Source organism: Ranitomeya variabilis, chromosome 7 (assembly GCF_051348905.1).
Source record: "Ranitomeya variabilis isolate aRanVar5 chromosome 7, aRanVar5.hap1, whole genome shotgun sequence".
Lineage (NCBI taxonomy): Eukaryota > Metazoa > Chordata > Amphibia > Anura > Dendrobatidae > Ranitomeya > Ranitomeya variabilis.
The window spans coordinates 107543850-107566953 of record NC_135238.1 but is presented as its reverse complement, the minus strand read 5'-3'; the positions used below and the strand labels follow the sequence as shown (position 1 = coordinate 107566953).

General features: G+C 44.0%; 1 protein-coding gene across 3 annotated transcripts in view; it reads right to left on the bottom strand.

Moving 5' to 3' along the window:
• STAT1 (signal transducer and activator of transcription 1) overlaps window positions 1-23104 on the bottom strand; it is a 2295457-nt gene that overhangs the window by 1327979 nt on the left and 944374 nt on the right. For all 3 annotated transcript variants that reach the window (XM_077275645.1, XM_077275646.1, XM_077275644.1), the window contains exon 16: window positions 4443-4541. In XM_077275645.1, coding sequence (XP_077131760.1) covers window positions 4443-4541 — 99 coding nt within the window. The remainder of the gene's footprint in view (window positions 1-4442; window positions 4542-23104) is intronic.

Below are 23104 nucleotides of genomic sequence, written 5' to 3'. Positions count from 1 at the left end.
CATCCCTGTCCTGCTATGTGTGGCTCCCCCTTTCTGTCCAGGTACTGTATGTGACTCCTCCGTCCTGTCCTGGTATGTGGGTCCTGTCCTGGTATATGGCTTCCCTCGTCCTGTCCTGGCATTGCTCCGCTCCCCCGGTCCCGCATTTCTCGGCTCCCCTGTCTCCCATGGCTCAGCTCCTTTTTCCCTGGTTGTACGCATGGCTCACATTGCCCCCCCTCCCCATCATACTCACTCTCCTGGCACCTGCATCTCCGTTGTCCAGCGGCTCTCCTCTCCTCTGCTCAGTGGTCACGAGGAACCGCTCATTAAGGTCATGCGCTCCATGCCTATGGGAGTGGAGATGTGTCCATATTCATCACCTTAATGAGCGGTACCATGTGACCGCTCAGCACAGGAAAGGAGAGCCTCCGGCACCGTGAAAAAGGAGATGAAGGGATGGAGATGCAGCGACAGAGGGCGAGTATGATGTCCACTCCCCCTCCCCTCGCCAGCGTTCTGGACAACTCACTCGTGTATAAGCAGAACGGGGGACTTTTCTGAAAATCTCAGCTTGCACACGAGTATATACGGTAATCAATATAATCTTAATTCTTTATTTATATATACACATATTTACTCTGGAAAACAATCCAAAGGAGGAAGAAGAAGTTGGAGGAGATGGGAGAAGGAGAAAAGAAAAAAGAGGAAGGAAAGAAAAAAAATACATTAAAAATAGTTTGTCATTTAATTTTGTTCACAAGGCTATGAATTCTTCTTAACATAATTTAACTCTTGAGTTCGGTGCAACATAATATTAGAACATTTTCATGTCCTAAATTCAAATTCATTTTATCTACACATAAATATATATTTTTACTTTTTAAAAAATGTATTTTTTTGTCTTCAGCTAGAAATAATTACAAACGGAAGTATAAGTCTATACTACCAACCTGTAAATAATCATTTTTCCTTCTTTTTCCTTTTTCCCTGATGAACTTTAACACATCAGGTGTCCATCATGTGTCTACTTGGCTTCAAGATTTGAACTTTTATCACTATAAATGTAACTACATTGTGGTATGAGATGTACTTTTCTTGTCCAGATGAAGAAGTCTGCAGTACTTTGAAACGCGCTGACTAAATAAAGAAGAACCACATGTATTTTCTGTCTGGATTTGGATTTATTATTTGGGATACCAGCAACGCAGATTATCCACAAATCCTCCTTATCTGTGTTTTCCCGGTCTGAAGACCCGTTGGACCGGCAGCAGATGGATAAGTGACTGAAATTTTGTTTATACACAACTAAATCAGGTTAAAATATCCTTATTTAAACACCTTTATCTCCATTGGATAAAACCCTATTGTGCTGTCTTTTTTCTCCTAGTTTTAGCTTGGTAGATTAGCACAAGGTCCTATAAACAGTTATGAATAGCAGGTTTTCAGATGGTAACTTTTGTGAGAAGCCCTGCACAGAAGGGCAGAAGTGGATGAGCACATCCTGGTCTTGATATAGGATGCTACTTCCCGCCAGAGAAGGTGCTTGAAGATGGATACCAAAGGTGTATAAGGTGGGAATCCTGTGGCTGTAGTATACAGCCTTGGCATGATTTCTATTGGGAAGCTATGAATGTCATTATACCAGTTATGGGGGCACTAGGCATCATTACTGTGGAGGAAGGAGGAAAAGCAAGACATTGATGTTGTGACTCAGGGGACTCTGGATATAACCTTTCATGAGAATTGAAATGCAGCTCTTAAGGTAAAAAAGGTGGGGGATCACTGCTATAGAGCATGTAAGCTCAGCTCTGGAACTGACCATATTACGTGATTCAGACAACTTCAGTGCCCCTGCACTCCTTTGTTGCTGAAGAGACAAAGCTGATTCTGCTTCTAGTACAAGACAGTGAAGAGTTCAGGCCAGCAGCTAAACACAGATGCTGATGCGAACTGCCAATCAAGAGTGCACAATTCCTCTTTTTCCCTCGGCAAGCTAGAAGAGAGAAAAGGAAGTGGTGTGCTCCTAAACAGAGAATGCAAGACCATCCCTTAAATGATGTATCACACCAAGTACAATGGATGCTCTCAAAATCCTAAAAAAACTGTCTCACTAGTTCCAAATGTACAGCTCTGGCAAAAATTAGGAGACCACTGCAAAATGGTCAGTTTGTCTGATGTTTCTCTTTATAGGTATATTTTTGAGTAAAATGTAAATAGTTATTTTAGTGTATAAACTTCTGACAACATGTCCCTGAATTTCTAAGCAATAAAGTTTGTATTTTTTTTCTGACAAAGAAAAATGGTCAAAATAAATAAAAAAAACCCAGTGCTTTCAGGCCTCCAATAATGCAAACAAAACAAGTTCATAATCATTTAGAAACAACAAAACTAATGTTTTAACTCAGGAAGTATTCATGAATCAATATTTTGTGAAATAACCATGATTTTTAATCACAGCTTTCATGCTGCTTGGCATGCTTTCCACCAGTCTTTCACACTGCTTCTGGCGCAAAGATTTAAGCAGTTCTTTGATGGCGTGTGACTATCCGTCATCTTCTTGATTACATTCCAGCGGTTTTCAATGGGGTTCAGGTCTGGAGATTGGGCTGCCCATGACAGGTTTTTGATGTGGTGGTCTCTTAATTTTTGCCAGAGCTGTAGGTACTGTAGCTATCCTGTAGGTCAATGTCTGACTCAAAGAGCTGTGAAGGATAGCTAGGGATATAAGTAAACCGATAAATACCCAATTTTACAAGGGTGTCTTGATGTTTCTGCATCTCATTAATACGGAATAAAGAACTATTGAAGATATTTGATTATGTTTATTTATATTACATTTACTATACTGCTGCGCAGCCTGTGATGTGTCAAAGTATGTATGTATAGAACTTGGAAAAAGCTGCCCACAAATGGGTGTCTCTGATATGGCCGATATCTCAAACACTCTGCAGAGAGTGTGTGAATATCTATATGTAAGAGATTTCTGTAGTGAGTGAGCTAATTATTGGGCTTGGGAGGCAGTTGAAGGAAACCAGGTTGAGAATGTAAAGTAGATGGTGGTCAGATAGTAGGAGAGGTGACATTTTAACGTTAGATAGCTAATAGCTATTGTGGTTGTCCAGAAGTAGAATATCAGGATCCTGTCAGCACCGGCGAATTGCCACGGCTGAGCAGGGTGACTCACCCACACTGTGGGAGAGCCCCAGGGTCAGATGCCGTAGGGAAAGCTCTGGCAGACGGGACCTGAACAGCGTGGTGAGAGGGGACGCTGAGGATAGCAGAAGGACCTGTGATCATGTGACCACAGGGGGCGGGCCTTAGCGTCCTGCTGCTGGAGATGAGTGCAGGATGCTACAGGGACCCTGGAGTAGAGGAGAGGAGAACTCAGGTCAGACAAATGGGGGTCATACACGGAGAGGGCGGTGCTGTACAGGAGGGGCGAGCAGAGAATAGTCAGAACGTAGGCAAGGACTCATACACGGAGATAGCAGCGCAATACAGGAGGGACAGTTCAGGCAGAACTCTTAACGGGGACAGAACCAGATCAGAACCAGACAAGCATAAAGTAGCACAGGCACAAACCACAGGCACAGGCACAACAGGGTCACACACACTCGGCCAAGGGTCAAAGTATAAGTGGCGAGGGATGACCCCACAATGAGGCTATAAGAAGCCTCCCAGAATCCCAGATTGAGGCCGTCCAGATTAACCTCTGAACTACCAAATCCCACAAACTAAGCAGATCATGACATAGAAGCTGTATATTTCAAAACGCTTTGACGAAAAAACCACTTATACTCGAATTGGCATCCTTTATCCTTCTCATTCAGCATCACAGAGTTAACTCATTTGTTTTTCGACTACCTGAACTTTCATATGCTTGAGGATTGTTAAGCATTATCAGTGGTTGTGTGTACACAACCCAACCAGGTGAGCACCATTGTACAATTTTTTTTTAACATTGTTAGCCTAAGTTCACATTTGCGTTCGCGGTCTTTGCAGAGTGCTGCGTACCTCCTCCGTTAAGCTCCGCCTACTTCCGCATGATAGGTACGCAGGACACATGCAGAAGTAGGCGGAGAGTAGGCGGGGCTTAACAAAGGACGTACGCAGCCCTCCGCAAAGCCCCCGAATGCAAATGTGAACCCAGCCTTACCCAGATGCCTTTCCAGTCCTTCTCTACTTTGTACCTCTAAAGTTAGATAGTTAACAGAGTAAGGTTAAGATGATATCAGCAATTGGGAGTGTTGAGGATAGCGCTACTCGGTTTAAAAGACTATATTTACAAACAGAGAAGAATGGCCATATCTTAGAAAAAGGGATGTTTAGGGGAAGAAAATACAAACAACACCAGATACAAGAGAACAGTGGCAATTATAGAAAGAAAAACATTACAATTTTATGATAACCATAACAGCTTGCAGTGTGCACAAAGTTTAAGTTTACAGACATAAACATACCTTTGTTTCTGAAGTAAGCATATTGTACCATAAAATAGAAGCCCATCCACTAGGAAGCTGACTTACATTAGAAATTACAACAATGGGAAGTGATGCAGTCTATTGAAAAAAATTGAAACAAAAATATTTTAATTAATTCTGAGCTGAAAGGTGTTAAATGTACATGTACATGTATTCATTTGTAACACAGTAAATTCATAAGTTCCATCTTAAACATTACTGGACAACTGCATTATCTACTTAAAAGGTACCAATCACCTGTCTGTGGCAGCCCTTTTTATTTAACCCCTTCACCCCCTAGCCTGTTTTCATCTGACAAGGCCAAATTTTTAAATTCTGTACAGTATCACTTTATGAGGTAATAACTCTGGAAGGCTTCAATGGATCCCAGTGATTGTAAGGCTTTTATTTTTGAAAAACATTGTACTTCATGTTATTGGTAATTTTTTTTTTTTTCACCTCTTAAAGCGAACCTGTCACCAGGTTTGGCCGATACAACATACTGCCACCACCTTTCAGGACTTATCTACAGCATTCTATAATGCTGTAGATAAGCCCCCATTCTGACCTGAAAAATAAGAAAAATAAGTTTCATTATAGTCACCCGGGGGAAGTCCGGTCCGATGGGTGTTGCAGAACCAGGTCTGGTGCCTCCCATCTTCTTGAGATGCTGCCCTCCTGCTTGCTTCATGGGTCCCTGGTATCTGCCACACCCATTGGACCGGACTACCGCCCCCTGGGTAAGTATAATAAAACTTATTTTCTTATCTTTCAGGTCAGATCGGAGGCTTATCTACAGCAATATACATGGTGTCCATAAAGTCATGGTGCACTTTTGGTGCCCTTTCTCTGGCCCAATCATATCAGACCTGTTCATGAGGAGAGATAATAAGAACCAATCAAGCAACACAAACTCATTTAGGCTGGTTTCACACGTCAGTGTCTCCGGTACGTGTAGTGACAGTTTTCTCACGTACCGGAGACACTGACACATGTAGACCCATTCAAATGAATGGGTCTATGCACATGCCTGCGTGTTTTCACGGACCGTGTCCGTGTGCAAAACACCGAGACATGTCTGTTTTTCTCCGGCAGCACGGTCCGCAATATGTCCTGCACACGTGCACATGGAGAACAGTGTGCACTCTCCTCCGTGTGCACGTACCGCCGCAGGAGAAACAGCGCTACAGTTAAGCGCTGTCCCCTGCGTGTGGTGCTGAAGCCGGCATTCATCCTTTCTGTCCTGCTCGGCTGAAAGCAGCGCTTGCAGGAGAGAAGGGATGAAAGATCAAGTTTTTTTTTTGTTAAAAATAAAGTTTGGGGTCTCCTCCCACCCCTCCCCACCCCCCGCGCGCTCGCCCGCTAGCAAAGAAATACTCACCCAGCTCCCGCGATGCCTCCTCTCAGCGCCGGCAGCTTGTCCTGTGTGAGCGGCCACATGATACCGCTCATTACAGTGATGAATATGTGACCCCCAATCTTTTCTCTCCTGGGAGAACTGCAGGGGACAGGAGATGAATGCTGCCTTCAGTGCCACGCGCTGGGGACAGCACTTACTGTAGCGCTGTCTCTCCTGCACGGTCCGTGTGGTCCTCAGGCGGACCTCTGCCGCCCGTGTGCCACACTGATGTGCCACATGAGCACACGGACACGGATAACTCCGGTACCGTTTTCTCCGGTACCGGAATTATCTGGACGTGTGAGACTGGCCTTAAGCTGTTGATGAGCCCCCAGTCAGATTAACCCCTGATAAATTGAACTCTGATTAATACACTGCCAGGTCTGTGACATCAAGCAACGACAAGCTTATGCCAGCAGTGCCTGTTTCCATGCCAGTCGAGATGTGGATAGTGCAGAGGAAAGTTCAGTGTGTTCTGTGAGATCGACAATGATGCAAGATTTTTGCAGAAGATTGTGTTTAGCGATGAGGTGACCTTCCATATCTCTGGGCATGTTCATCGCCATAACGTCCAGATATGGGCTGCTGAACATCCTCATGCTTATGTTGAGTACGAAGGTAACACCCCTAAAGTGAACGTGTGGTGTGACCTGATGCATGATAGGTGATAGGCCCATTTTTTTTTGCAGAGCAGTCTGTGACGGCAAACACGTATCTTGACATGTTGGAATTGTATGCAGTGCCACAATTTCCAGAAGGTGTCATCTTTCAACAGGACTGCGCTCCTCCATACGCCACCATTGTTCGTGAGGTTCGGGATAGGCAGGGGTTCTGTCAAGCAATGGCCACCACGATCCCCGGGTCTGACGCCCTTAGACTTTTACTTTTGGGGTTATGTGAAGCAACATGTGTACATTGAACGTATCAACGACATTAATCACTTAAAACAGAGAATCACAGACGTTATTCACTCTGTTACACCAGACATCCTTACCTGTGAATGCAAGAACTTTACTATCATTTGGATGTGTGTAGGGCAACAAATGGAGCCCACATCAAACTGCACTGAATATGTATGAAACTGGGAGAGTTTTTCTTTTATTTGGAACAGATTTCACATTTCTATCATCTTTTGTTGCTTTCCAGTGACTGGTCAAAAGTACACCATGACTTTAAGGAAACACTAGGGGCAGGGTGCATCCTGGAGACGTCTCACACATAGGCATAAGGTAAAAATTGGGTGGCTATTGAGCTGACTTACTTAAGTCTATAATATCTGTATGTATGTATATATATATATATATATATATATATATATATATATATATATATATATATATATATATATATATATATATATATATATATATATATATATATATATACAGTGTATATATATATTTATATGTATATGTTTCATTATTTACCCTAATTTTAGGTTGCTGCTCCTTTGTAGCTCTCATATTTGTTATTTTTGATTTTGCATTTGCACTTTACATTTATCTGCCATATGCCTACACATATTTGCACATCAGCATTTTTTGATTGCATTGTATTCTCATATTTATCCTCATTTTTCTGGCATAAATATTGCTATATTGACCATTGCTATATTATATTTTAATAACAACAAGATTATGTTATAATATCGATTGGCCACATTAATTTTTAAAACCATTGTGCCCTGTGTTGCCTTCTTTTTCTGGTATTTTGTTTCCCATCCCTCCTTATGGTTTGTGTATTCTACAATAAATATTTCTTTATTTGAATATTGGACATTTCTTCTTTTTCGTCGGTGGTCATTTTATTTCCGATCTGTCTTTTCCCATTGTCCATTTGTGCACTTATGATGGTCACAGTTTGTATTTAATCTTTATTTATTTATTTATGTGAATTTGCCTTGGAATTCTTGTAATTAAATTTACGGACACACAGTAGAATGCTGTAGATAAGCCCTGAAAGGTGGTGGCCGTATCTTATATTGACCAAACCTGGTGACAGGTTCCCTTTAAATAAAAAAGAACCTATGCATGTTTGGTATCTGCAAACTCGTACTGACCTGGATTTAACGAACTTGGTAAAAAAAAATTAAAAATGTGGAATTGCACTTTTTTTTGCAATTTTCCTACACTTGGAATTTTTTTCCTGTTTTTCAGTACTCGATATGGTCAAATCAATGGTGTCGTTCAAAAGTTCAATTTGTCAAACAAAAAACAAGGCCTCACATGGCCATACTGACAGAAAAATACAAAAGTTATATCTCTGGGAAGAAGAGGAGTAAAAAACAAACACCCAAAAATGAATCGCAAGGTTGTGAAGGGATTAAAACAGATAATATAAATATAAATAAATAACTATAAATATATATATATATATAAATATATATATATATATATATATATATATATATATATATATATATATATATATATATATATATATATATATATATATATATATATATATATTTATTTTCCCAAATTTTAAATATTTATTAATAATAATATTAATAATATTGTTAGGAAGTTAGAACAGTTAAATGTTGACTGGAAATTTTATATTTTTCCAGCGAAATTTTAAAATCCAAATTTTTTTTGTTTAGGAAACACGCAACATTTGAAGTGACATTGAGGGACCTATGTGACAGAAAATACCCAGAAGTTACACCATTTTAAAAACTGACCCCTCAAAGCGCTCAAAACCACATTCAATAAGTTTATTAACCCTTTAGGTCTGCAAAGGGATAAAAGCAATGTGGAAGGGAAAAATGAACATTTTTATTTTTTAGACAAAGTATTGCAATAGCCTCAAATTTTTCATTTTCACAAAGATAACAGGAGAAAATGGCTCCCAAAATTTGTTGTGCAATTTTTCCTAAGTATGCCATTGTCCCATCTGTGGTGGAAAAAGTACCATTTGACTTTTGCAGTACAAAACTGTCTGGAATAGATAGCAGACAACATGTCGCATTTGTAGAGCCCCTGATGTGCTTAAACAGTGGAAATACCCCACAAGTGACCCTATTTAGGAAAGTACACCCATCATGAAATTTTTCTAGAGGTGTAGTGAACACCTTGAACACCTATAACGTTGAGCTGTGAAAATGAAAAAAAAAACACACTTTTTTTCACAAAAATGTTGCTTTGGCCCCAAATTTTTCATTTTCACTAGTTTACTAGGAAAAAATGGACTCCCAATTTTTTGTGTAGTTTTTCCTGAGGACACAGATATCCCATTCAGGGCCGGCGTCAGCACCCGGCGCACCCGGGCAAGTGCTGGGGCCCTGGCGAGACGGGGGGCCCACTCAAGCTGCCTAGGATACATCTGGCTGCTTGCCCGCTGTTTTTCCTGCCGCCGGCCCTTTAAATCTGCGGGCACGGAGGTTTTACAGGTGCGGGCAGCGGGAGCTGGCACAAGCATCTCAGTCAGTGCAGGCAGGCACATAGGTTAAGAATGCAGGTGACATACTTTGTGGGCGGAGAGAGCACGTTCTCCTGCTCTGCTCTCCCGCCCCTGGCTGCAGCGCTGAACGTATCAGGCAGATTCCGGAGGAGCTCCTAACAGCGCGCCTGAGTGAGTGCAATGATATCGCTGTATTCTGATGGTCTGGATAGGCTGTATAGATACAGTATATACAATATATATACAGGACAGGTGCTGGGGGCCCGGGTTGGGCGGCTGCTGAAGTATATACAGGTGCTGGGGGCCTGGGGTCTGCTGACATATATACATGTGCTGGGGTCCTGGGTGGCTGCTGACATATACAAAGGTGCTGGGTACGTGAGCGGCTGCTGACATATATACAGGTGCTAGGCAGTGCCGTAACTATAAACTTCGGGCCCCAGGGCAAAACTTCATAGTGGGGCACCTCAACATTTCAATCACTAGAGGTTGTGCAGAACGATTTTGTTTATGATGCAAGTTTTAGAAGTTAAATATTCAGTGAATATGTTTGGAAAACCATATTTTCCGGCGTATAAGACTACTTTTTAACCCCTGAAAAATCTTCTCAGAAGTCAGGGGTTGTCTTTTACAGTGTGGCTGCACTGCCTAGGATATGTGCACTGTGTCCAGACATCAAAAACTACAACCCCCGACCACAGGTAAGTACAGCAGTCACTATTGCTCCCTCCTGGTTGTGAGGAGAGTGGGGGTTGTACACAGCTCTGATTATTGAAAACAACAAGAGGCAGATAACTGAGAAGATAGATACTGCATGACGTGGAGCCGGGAGGAATGTGTGATTATGGAAACTTCCCCCTCCTCCCCTCCCCCTCGCAGCAGTATAGACCTATAGCAGGGCTTCTCACAGTTTGTCACAGAGATATGTGTCTGCTGAGACTGTCTCGTCTCAATGATGCTGACAGTTTGTTACAGTCAGTGTGCACTGTGCCTGCCTTGCCAACTCTCTGTGATCTCCAGACTAACATATTGTTACAAATCTTGTGCTGTGAGACTCTCCAGGGCAGTGCAGGTTTCCATTCATTGACAGCTGTCAGAGCTCCTGGAAATTATTGAAATGATAGTCTATCCTGTCCTCAGGGTGACATTGTCTGACAGGAATATAGGAGCTGGGTATTTTATGAGAAATGAAAGTATTAAAATACAATTTCTTACCATCAGTTTGGGGCCCCTTGGGTGGTTAGGGCCCCGGGGCAGTGCCCCAGCTGCCCCGGTTATAGTTACGGCCCTGGTGCTGGGGATGTGGGCGGCTTCTGACATATATACAGGTGCTGGGGGCCTGTGGATGCCATGTCACTCACATATGAAAAGCCCATGACATGCCAAAACAGAAAAAACCCACAAGTAACCCCATTTTGGAAACTACATCTCTCAAGGAATTCATCTACAGGTAAAGTGAGCATTGTTAACCCTCAGGCGATTCACATAATTGTATAACATTGGACTGGGTAAATGAAACATTACAATTTTTTTCCACTAAAATGTTGCTTTGGCTCCAAGTTTTTAATTTTTAAAAGGGGTAACAGGAAAAAACAAACTGGACAATTTGTAAATCAATTTCTGAGTACATTGATGCACCATATGTGACCAAAAATACTTTTGAGGCACTGTGCAAAGCCCAGAAGGGAAGGAGCAGCATATTGGAGTGCAGATTTCGCTGCAGTAGATTGAGGGTGCCATGTCACATTGGCAGAGCCTCTGAACTGCCAGAACAGCAGAAACCCCCATAAGTGACCTCACTTTACAAGACTAGTAGCCCCGTAGGGGGCCGCTGGTGGAACAGGGAGAATCATTTGCCTACCACATGGGTAAGCTCTGGTATTTTACAATTTGACTCGGATTTAACATGGAGGTGTATGTTTGCACATTTATGTGCTTTACAGCCCTGCTTTGACTATGGGTTTCCCCTCCGGTATTCCCAATATTGGTATCTCTATATACCTAGCTTGGGATGATTAGGTTCTCCCACACCACTTAGCATGTCTACAGGTTTCCTCCACATTTCTCCTGTCTAATATGTGTTATTATAGCATTTGATGTTTCAAATTATTGCTGCATATTGGTTATAATAAAATATACATCGCTTTTAGCTATTATGCGTCTTGGGATTTTTGTACTCCGTTTTCTTGTTTTGTATGTATTTTGGAGTTTCCCTGTGAGTCCTATTGATGTGGACAGTAACAGTGGGGGAGCGATATTGTTTTGCTCTCGGCCATTAACCCATGATATGCTTTATGGTTTATGTATAGGATCTTAGAGATGCGCCTTTTCTGGGGTGGCTAAGTGCTGATGTTTTTGGCCGGGGGGGCAATATCCATGATCCCTTCCTAGGCTATTAATGGCCCACAGCCATCTGCATTGCCTTTGCTGGCTATTAATTATAGGGGGTCCACACGTCATTTTTTTTGGGGGTCCCCCATTTTAATAGCCAGTAAAGGCTAAGTAAACAGCTGTGAGCTGATATTATTAGCCTGAGAAGCTCCATGGGTATTATCCCCTGCCCAGGCTATATAAATCGGCCCCCAGTCGCTGACTTTCCCTCTGCTGGTTTTGAAAATTGCCCGGGAGCCCACACAATTTTTTTCTATAAAATAATCTTTTATTAATTACATACATGTCCCCTAATTTGCACACACACGGTACTAACTGAATTGGTCACTGACATCTATATATCTACCTATTCTGCTTCCATTTACGGTATGCAAATCATGTCTTCTATCCTGTCGTCTCCTGCATTGATTGTACAGAAGCCGAAAGATGAATCACCGGCTAATCTATCTCTCTATGAAATATAAAGACAGGCGGATCCTCTGGGCCACCACTGAAATATTTCTGACAGGTAATAGTGCAAACTTTACAATTAATTCATTACTCTGTGATCATATACAGCGTCGGACTGGCCCACCGGGATACCGGTGAAATGCCCGGTTGGCCCCAACCCAGAGAGGAGGAGGAGGAAGAGAAAAAAAAAGACGCAGGCCCTTTAAATCTTCAGTCGGCGCTGTCCACCGCCACGACCCCACCCCCCCACGGTGCCAGCGCTGGCATCGGGCCCACCTTCTAATACTCACCTCTCCTGGTTCCTGCGGCAGCTGCAGCGTCTTCAGCGCCCTCTGACTCTGCGACATCTCAGGGCAGAGGGAGTGATGACATCATCACTGGGCGCTCAGCCTCTCTGTCCTGAGCGTTGCAGAGCCGGAGAGACGCTGAGTGCACCGGACCTGCGCTGGGAACGGGAGGTGTGAGGATTTTACTTTTTTTTTTTTTCTTTATGTCTGACTTATGTGCTGGAGACCCTGGGGCAATGCTGGACACTGGGGCAGATTGCTGGACACTGGGGCAGATTGCTGGACATACTGGGGCAATGCTGGACACTGGGGCAATGCTGGACACTGAGGCAGATTGCTGGACACACTGGGGGCAGTGCTGGACAATGGGGCAGATTGCTGGACACACTGGGGGCAGTGCTGGACATACTGGGGCAGATTGCTGGACACACTGGGGCAGTGCTGGACACTGGGGCAGATTGCTGGACACTGGGGCAGATTGCTGGACATACTGGGGCAATGCTGGACACTGGGGCAATGCTGGACACTGAGGCAGATGGCTGGACACACTGGGGGCAGTGCTGGACATACTGGGGCAGATTGCTGGACACACTGGGGCAGTGCTGGACACTGGGGCAGATTGCTGGACACACTGGGGCAATGCTGGACACTGGGGCAGATTGCTGGACACACTGGGGCAATGCTGGACACTGGGGCAGATTGCAGGACACACTGGGGCAATGCTGGACACTGGGGCAGATTGCTGGACACACTGGGGGCAATGCTGGACACTGGGGCAGATTGCTGGACACACTGGGGGCAGTGCTGGACACTGGGGCAGATTGCTAACACACTAGGGCAATGCTAGACACTGGGGCAATGATGGACACTGGGTCAGATTGCTGGACACACTGGGGGCAGTGCTGGACACTGGGGTAGATTGCTGGACACACTGGGGCAGATTGCTGGACACTGGGGCAGATTGCTGGACACTGGGGCAGATTGCAGGACACACTGGGGCAATGCTGGTCACTGGGGCAGATTGCTGGACACACAGGGACAATGCTGGACACTGGGGCAATGCTGGACACTGGGGCAATGCTGGACACTGGGCCAGATTGCTGGACACACTGGGGGCAATGCTGGAAACTGGGGCAAATTGCTGGACACACTGGGGGCAGTGCTGGACATAATGGGGCAGATTGCTGGACACACTGAGGCAATGCTGGACACTGTGGCAGATTGCTGGACACACTGGGGCAATGCTGGACACTGGGGCAGATTGCTGGACACTGGGGCAATGCTGGACACTGGGCCAGATTGCTGGACACACTGGGGGCAGTGCTGGACACTGGGGCAGATTGCTGGACACACTGGGGGCAGTGCTGGACATACTGGGGCAGATTGCTGGACACACTGGGGCAATGCTGGTCACTGGGGCAGATTGCTGGACACACTGGGGGCAGTGCTGGACACGGGCAGATTGCTGGACACACAGGGGGCAGTGCTGGACATACTGGGGAAGATTGCTGGACACACTGGGGCAATGCTGGACACTGGGGCAGATTGCTGGACACACTGGGGGCAATGCTGGACACTGGGGCAGATTGCTGGACACACTGGAGGCAATATGCTGGACAACCTGGGGGTAATATGCTTGACATACTGGGGGAGATTGCTGGACACACTGGGGCAGATTGCTGGACACACTGTCTGGGGCAAATCTGGACACACTGGGGCAATATGCTGGACATACTGGGGCAGATTGCTGGACACACTGTCTGGGGGAAATGCTGGACACACTGGGGCAATATGCTTGACATACTGGGGAAGATTGCTGGACACACTGGGGCAGATTGCTGGACACACTGTCTGGGGCAAATCTGGACACACTGGGGCAATATGCTGGACATACTGGGGCAGATTGCTGGACACACTGTCTGGGGGAAATGCTGGACACACTGGGGCAATATGCTTGACATACTGGGGAAGATTGCTGGACACACTGTCTGGGGGCAATGCTGGACATACTGGGGCAGATTGCTGGACACACTGGGGGTAATATGATGGACACACTGGGGTAGATTGCTGGACACACTGTCTGGGGGCACTGCTGGACACTCTGGGGCAATATGCTGGACATACTGGGGCAGATTGTTGAACACACTGACTGGGGGCAAATCTGGACACACTGGGGCAATATACTGGACATACTGGGGCAGATTGCTGGACACACTGGGGCAGATTGCTGGACACACTGTCTGGGGGCAATACTGGACACACTGGGGCAATATGCTTGACATACTGGGGCAGATTGCTGGACACTGGGGCAATATGCTGGACATACTGGGGCAGGTTGCTGGACACACTGGGGGTAATATGCTGGACACACTGGGGCAGATTGCTGGACACACTGGGGGCAGGACTGGAGGCATGGGCAGAATGTAGATACGGGGCATGATTGGAGACACGGGGCAGAACGAAAGACATGGGGCAGGATTGGATCATGGGGCAGGATGGATACGATGGAGACAGATAGGGCAGGATGGGGAGATCATATGGGGTAGAATGGATACTCATGAGGGCAGGATGCGAGAACATATGGCTGGAGCCAGGAATGAGATAAACGGGGCCAGGGTGGGGAATATTATTACCATAGGGGCTAATTAAGGGATATTATTACTGCAGCGATGTATTTATTTTATTTTTTGAGTATACTGTTTTAAATGGGGGGCGGTCCTGTTATTGTGCAGAGTGACACTATATCGCCTTTTTTTGTTCATGTGGTGAAATGTAGAAGTTGTGAAAAATTAAGTAATGTGTTCTGCAAGCGGAGCTCGAGATAACTGTGTTATTTCCTGCAGAAATGAGTCCTGGCTGGAATAAATGATGGCGGTCTGTGCTGGATGAAAGATGAAGGACTTCACCTAGAGATGTCACTGGTGAGTTAGTGTTACCTATACACTGACACTATACACTGTATGCTATATACAGAGGTCCTGTGTACAATGTCACCAGTGATCACTGTATTACCTATACATTATATACAGAGCTCCTGTGTATAATACCACCAGTGATCTCTGTATTACCTCTACACAAACACTGCATACTAAGTACAGATCTCCTGTGAATACTGGCACTTATGGTGATAGTATTGTGGGGTTTCTTTTATTACTTATCAGTATTGTAGTATTCAGTCACTATGTGGTGGTAATATGTGGTCTGGAAATGGTGTTGTGGTATTTGTCCCTTGTATGTGCAATTTGGTCACCAAGTGGTGGTAATATGTGGTCTTGATATGGTGAGGTGGTATTTGTCCCTTGTATGTAGTATTATTCGGTCACTATGTGGTCTGGTCATGGTGTGGTGGCATTTCTTCCTGTATGTGGTATTATTGGTCTTGGTATAGTGGATTGTGTTGTGTATGGCAGTCATTTGTTCTCTCTGATATTAATTAGGAGAATATTCTTTATTTCCATTAGAGTTTTAATGCTTTGTACACAGCGGCGGAGATGCACTTACATGGGGTTTCCTGTGGAAAAAAGTAATCACCTCTCCACAGGATAAGTGATAACGTATTGATTGGTGGGTGTCTGACTGCTTGGACCCATTCAGCAAAATGTGGAACTTTTTATCCCCATTAGACTGGAGTGGCATGTCCGACTAGATCACTGATCCATTCATTCACTCTGTGGCTGCACTTGTTTTTTTCTGGAAGCCCCAAAGAGAATGAATGGAGCTGCGGTCACCTGCCGCTGCATTTTAAAATGGTGATAAAAGTGTCCTGTCAGGGATAAAACTTCCACATTCTTCCGATCTGTGCAGTTTCTAATGGTCGGATCTAAGCGATCACCTATCTTGTGGAGCCCATGGATCAGTGATAACTTGTTTTAACCAAGAACTCCATTAATGTAAACTACCGTAATTATACATCCCAGTTATTGGGGCACACGGTAGATGTGCAGCAGCCACCGGTGTTTTACAGCCGATGCTCCACTATAATGACAGATATTTGCATATAGCTGTAGGGTGGGCCCCTAGAGTCCATTCCTCTGGTGGGCCCCAGACACCCCAGTCCGACCCTGATCATATACCTCAGCACATTTGCACTTTACCTTCTATGCTGGAGGCAGGATTATTTGGTCCTTGAATGTATAGGTCCCCATGATGTTAGATTGTCTACTACATGGTGTTTGATTTGTTTGAGACACTTGATACTATATATAGGTGCCTTTATGCAAGGATATTATCTTTGAGTTTCTCCAGTCTCTAGCTATATAAGCATTTATTATTGAACTAGATGGTGGCCCAATTCTAACGCATCAGGTATTCTAGAATATGCATGTCCACGCAGTATATTGCACAGCCCAGGTAGTATATTGGTCAGACACGTAGTATATTGCCCAGTGACATAGTATATAGCCCAGCCACGTAGTATATAGCCAAGCCACGTAGTATATTGCCCAGTGACGTAGTATATTGCCCAGTGACGTAGTATACAGCACAGAGCCACGTAGTATATTGCCTAGCCATGTAGTATATTGCCCAGTGACGTAGTATATTGCCCAAGTAATACAAAGGCGGCTGACAGCACTGCTGCATAAAGTGGTGCTCGTCCTAGCTCCACAGGACCCAAGTGGAGAAGTACATACCAAAGATTTGAAGTGAAGGACAGCATCCAATCCAGGTGAAGACAGAAAACACTTTATTGTGCCATAAGTGCAACGTTTCAACCTCAGAGGGTCTTTATCAAGCATACATGACAATCAACATGACGGCCTTAAATAGGAAGTGGGTAACCACCACCTATTGGGTCCGCCCATGTAATTTACATACATGATATCTGGTGATCATAATAACAATAAATAATATATAAACAGTGAAACATATACATTTAAAACTTCATCATAATGTCCCTAGAAACCCCGGTTGTAGACAATGCTGCACATGATCTTAGTAGCAAGCACATGTAAAGAGTTGAAACGTAAACAAACAACGCTATCTGTCACATCTCGGCCTATCAGAACATTCTGGGGGGTCATTATACCCGCGAGCTACCCATACCTGGGCTTGTATCACATCTCACAAAATCCACCAATCAGTACCTGTAATAGTGATCCAATCAGGGACATCGATGCATGGCCAGCAACTTGCAATGAAGCCAGTCCAGGCTCCATACCTGCTTCTAACGAACCGCCTCCCAGGCTAATCATCCATTGCATCAGAGGCGAGGTCCCAAGCCTATTGCGCAAGTCCGTCGGCTCCACAGTAACACACTACATGAAAAACATGCAGCGCTGCTGCAGACAGCCGGAGAACACGCCCACCTACATCGATACTAACCCCATGTAAAAGAGCCAATCCAGGCTCCATATCTACATCCATTAAAACGCCCCTCATATTGATCACATGATCGGCCCTCTGTGACATCAGAGAGAGAATCACAAACCTGGTGCGCATGCTCACCGGCTCCCCAGCAGCGCATCACATAGCGCCACCACGGACAGCCGAAGGGCACGCCCACCGGCCAGTAGATCCTCCCCCACATCCAGGCAAACCAGAGCCCATATATAACACCAATATAACGCTCATGCGCAAAATACGCATATCCTATGACAAGGGCTTATGGCATGTTATATACAAGATATTACATATAAAAAGATCAAATAAATGTATGAATAATGATCCCTCAAATCCCACATATTAGGGTCGGCTCCCATAGATAAAACCAGTTCCAATTGTTATACTGCCATACCCATGGCTATAAAACCACTAACACTAGTGGGAATACTCTTTAACTAATAGGAAAAGGGAAAGAGAGGGCATATCAGACAATATGAACCAATTTATTATATACCAATTCACAATACCCATAAGTCATAACAGGGGACAACATTTCATTGAGAGTGGGCACTCGGTCAGCCAATTACAGTTTAGGGCGATAGATGGCGTGCCTCCTCTTCATAGGGGTGGAGACAGAGTTAAATTATTAAAAAAGAAGGAACTGAGATGGATTTCAAGGTTGGGCTCTCGTCAGCCCGGAGGGTTAAATGTTGATTACAATCTACTGTTATGTGTATCTTGATCAATCTTTAGATGGTTCGTGCGGCACACATTCGTAGGGATATGTTTTTAATTGGTGATTGGTTATATTTACTGTTGTCCCATGTTATGACTTATGGGTATTGTGAATTGGTATATAATAAATTGGTTCATATTGTCTGATATGCCCTCTCTTTCCCTTTTCCTATTAGTTAAAGAGTATTCCCACTAGTGTTAGTGGTTTTATAGCCATGGGTATGGCAGTATAACAATTGGAACTGGTTTTATCTCTGGGAGCAGACCCCAATATGTGGGATTAAGGGATCATTATTCATACATTTATTTGATCTTTTATATGTAATATCTTGTATATAACATGCCATAAGCCCTTGTCATAGGATATGCGTATTTTGCGCATGAGAGTTATATTGGTGTTATATATGGGCTCTGGTTTGCCTGGATGTGGGGGAGGATCTACTGGCCGGTGGGCGTGCCCTTCGGCTGTCCGTGGTGGTGCTATGTGATGCGCTGCTGGGGAGCCGGTGAGCATGCGCACCAGGTTTGTGATTCTCTCCCTGATGTCACAGAGGGCCGATCATGTGATCAATATGAGGGGCGTTTTAATGGATGTAGATATGGAGCCTGGATTGGCTCTTTTACATGGGGTTAGTATCGATGTAGGTGGGCGTGTCCTCCGGCTGTCTGCAGTGGCGCTGCATGTTTTTCATGTAGTGCGTTACTGTGGAGCCGACGGACATGTGCAATAGGCTTGGGACCTCGCCTCTGATGCAATGGATGATTAGCCTGGGAGGCGGTTCGTTAGAAGCAGGTATGGAGCCTGGATTGGCTTCATTGCAAGTTGTTGGCCATGCATTGATGTCCCTGATTGGATCACTATTACAGGTACTGATTGGTGGATTTTGTGAGATGTGATACAAGCCCAGGTATAGGTAGCTCTCGGGTATAATGACCCCCCAGAATGTTCTGATAGGCCGAGATGTGACAGATAGCGTTGTTTGTTTACGTTTCAACTCTTTACATGTGCTTGCTACTATCATCATGTGCAGCATTGTCTACAACCGGGGTTTCTAGGGACATTATGATGAAGTTTTAAATGTATATGTTTCACTGTTTATATATTATTTATTGTTATTATGATCACCAGATATCATGTATGTAAATTACATGGGCGGACCCAATAGGTGGTGGTTACCCACTTCTTATTTAAGGCCGTCATGTTGATTGTCATGTATGCTTGATAAAGACCCTCTGAGGTTGAAACGTTGCACTTATGGCACAATAAAGTGTTTTCTGTCTTCACCTGGATTGGATGCTGTCCTTCACTTCGAATCTGTAGCATATGGCCCAGTGACGTAGTATATTGCCCAGTGACATAGTATATAGCCCAGCCATGTAGTATATAGCAAGCCCAGCCACGTAGAATATTGCCCAGCTATGTAGTATATTGCCCAGTGACGTAGTATATTGCCCAGTGACGTAGTATACAGCACAGAGCCACGTAGTATATTGCCCAGTGACGTAGTATATTGCACAATGATGTAGTATACAGCACAGAGCCACATAGTATATTGCCCAGTGACGTAGTATATTGCCCAGTTACATAGTTACTAAGGTTGAAGGAAGACTTTAAGTCCATCTAGTTCAACCCATAGCCTAGCATGCCCTAACATTTTGATCCAGGGGAAGGCAAAAAAACCCATATGGTAAGAGTAAGCTCCATCATGGGGAAAAAAATTCCTTCTCGACCCCACATACGGCAATCAGACTAGTTCTCTGGATCAACGCCTTATCAAGGAATCTAATATATATATACCCTGTAATATTATACTTTTCCAGAAAGGTATCCAGTCCACTCTTAAATTGAAGCAATGAATCACTCATTACAACATTATACGGCAGAGAGTTCCATAGTCTCACTGCTCTTACAGTAAAGAATCCGCGTCTGTTATTATGCTTAAACCTTTTTTCCTCCAGACGTAGAGGATGCCCCCTTGTCCCTGTCACCGGTCTATGATTAAAAAGATCAGCAGAAAGGTCTTTGTACTGTCCCCTCATATATTTATACATTAACATAAGATCACCCCTTAGTTTTCGTTTTTCCAAACTAAATAGCCCCAAGTGTAATAACCTATCTTGGTATGGCAGACCCCCCAGTCCTCTAATAACCTTGGTTGCTCTTCTCTGCACCCGCTCCAGTTCAGCTATGTCTTTCTTATACACCGGAGACCAGAACTGTGCACAATATTCTAAGTGTGGTCGCACTAGTGACTTGTATAGAGGTAAAATTATGTTCTCCTCATGAGCATCTATGCCTCTTTTAATGCATCCCATTATTTTATTTGCCTTTGTAGCAGCTGCCTGACACTGGCCACTGAATATGAGTTTGTCATCCACCCATACACCCAGGTCTTTTTCATTGACGGTTTTGCCAAGAGTTTCAGAAATAAGCACATAGTTATACATCTTATTACTTCTACCCAAGTGCATGACCTTACATTTATCCCCATTAAAGCTCATTTGCCATTTATCAGCCCAAGCTTCTAGTTTACATAAATCAGCCTGTAATATAAAATTGTCCTCCCCTGTATTGATTACCCTGCAGAGTTTAGTGTCATCTGCAAATATTGAAATTGTACTCTGAATGCCCCCTACAAGGTCATTAAAAAATATGTTAACAAGAAGAGGGCCCAATACTGACCCCTGTGGTACCCCACTACTAACCGTGACCCAGTCCGAGTGTGCTCCATTAATAACCACCCTTTGTTCCCTATCTCTGAGCCAACTCTCAACCCACTTGCACATATTTTCCCCTATCCCCATTATTCTCATTTTATGTATCAACCTTTTGTGTGGCACCGTATCAAAAGCTTTTGAAAAGTCCATATACACTACATCTACTGGGTTCCCTTGGTCCAGTCCGGAACTTACCTCTTCATAGAAGCTGATCAAATTAGTCTGACATGAACGGTCCCTAGTAAACCCGTGCTGATACTGGGTCATGAGGTTATTCCTCTTCAGATACTCCAGTATAGCATCCCTTAGAATGCCCTCCAGGATTTTACCCACAGTAGAGGTTAAGCTTACTGGCCTATAATTTCCGAGTTCAGTTTTTGTCCCCTTTTTGAATATTGGCACCACATTTGCTATACGCCAGTCCTGTGGTACAGACCCTGTTATTATGGACTCTTTAAAGATTAAAAATAATGGTCTATCAATGACTGTACTTAATTCCTGCAGTACTCGGGGGTGTATCCCATCCGGGCCCGGAGATTTGTCAATTTTTGTGATTTTTAGACGCCGCCGTACTTCCTGCTGGGTTAAGCAGGTAACATTAAATTGGGAATTATTATCACTAGTCATATTGGCTGCCATGGGATTTTCTTTTGTAAATACTGATGAAAAAAAAGTCATTTAGCATATTGGCTTTTTCCTCATCCTCATCCACCATTTCACCCAGACTATTTTTAAGGGGGCCAAGACTATCATTTTTTAGTTTCTTACTATTTATGTAGTTAAATAATATTTTGGGGTTATTTTTGCTCTCTCTAGCAATGAGTCTCTCTGTCTCAATCTTTGCTGCCTTGATTTGCTTTTTACATAATTTATTTAATTTTTTGGTATGTATTTAATGCCTCCTCACTACCTACTTCCTTTAATTCTCTAAATGCTTTCTTTTTGTCACTTATTGCGCCACTTACAGCTTTATTTAGCCATATTGGTTTCCTCCTATTTCTAGTATGTTTATTCCCATACGGTATATACTGTGCACAGGTCCTATCCAGGATGCTAATAAATGTCTCCCATTTTCTTTGTGTACTTTTATGTCTCAGGATATCGTCCCAGTTAATTGCACCAAGATCCTCTCTCATCCGTTGGAAATTTGCCCTCCTGAAGTTTAGTGTCCTTGTCACCCCTCTACTACCCATCTTATTAAAGGAGACATGAAAACTTATTATTTTGTGATCACTATTCCCCAAGTGACCCCCAACCCTTATATTTGATATGCGGTCTGGCCTGTTGGTTAATATTAGGTCTAGCAGTGCCCCCCTTCTTGTTGGGTCCTGAACCAGTTGTGAAAGGTAATTGTCTCTCATAGTTGTCAAAAACCGATTACCTTTACTGGAACTGCAGGTTTCTGTTTCCCAATCTATTTCAGGGTAGTTGAAGTCCCCCATAATAATGACTTCTCCTTGAGTCGCAGCTTCATCTATTTGCTTTACAAGGATATTCTCCATTGCTTCCATTATTTTTGGAGTGACGTAGTATACAGCACAGAGCCACATAGTATATTGCCCAGTGACATAGTATATTGCACAGCGATGTAGTATACAGTACAGAGCCACGTAGTATATTGCCCAGTGACATAGTAAATTGCCCAGTGACGTAGAATACAGCACAGAGCCACATAGTATATTGCCCAGCCACATACTATATTGCCCAGCCACATAGTATATTGCCCAGTGACGTAGTATATTGCACAGCGACATAGTATACAGCACAGAGCCACGTAGTATATTGGCCAGCCACATAGTATATTGCCTAGCTACGTAGAGGATTGCCCAGCCACGTATGTCACAGGTTAAAAAATAAAAAATAAACATACTCACCTTCCAATCCGAGGGCCCCTTGTAGTTCTAACATACTCACCATACTTGTAGTTCTGTCGCCTGTGCGCGGTACAGGCGGCAGCT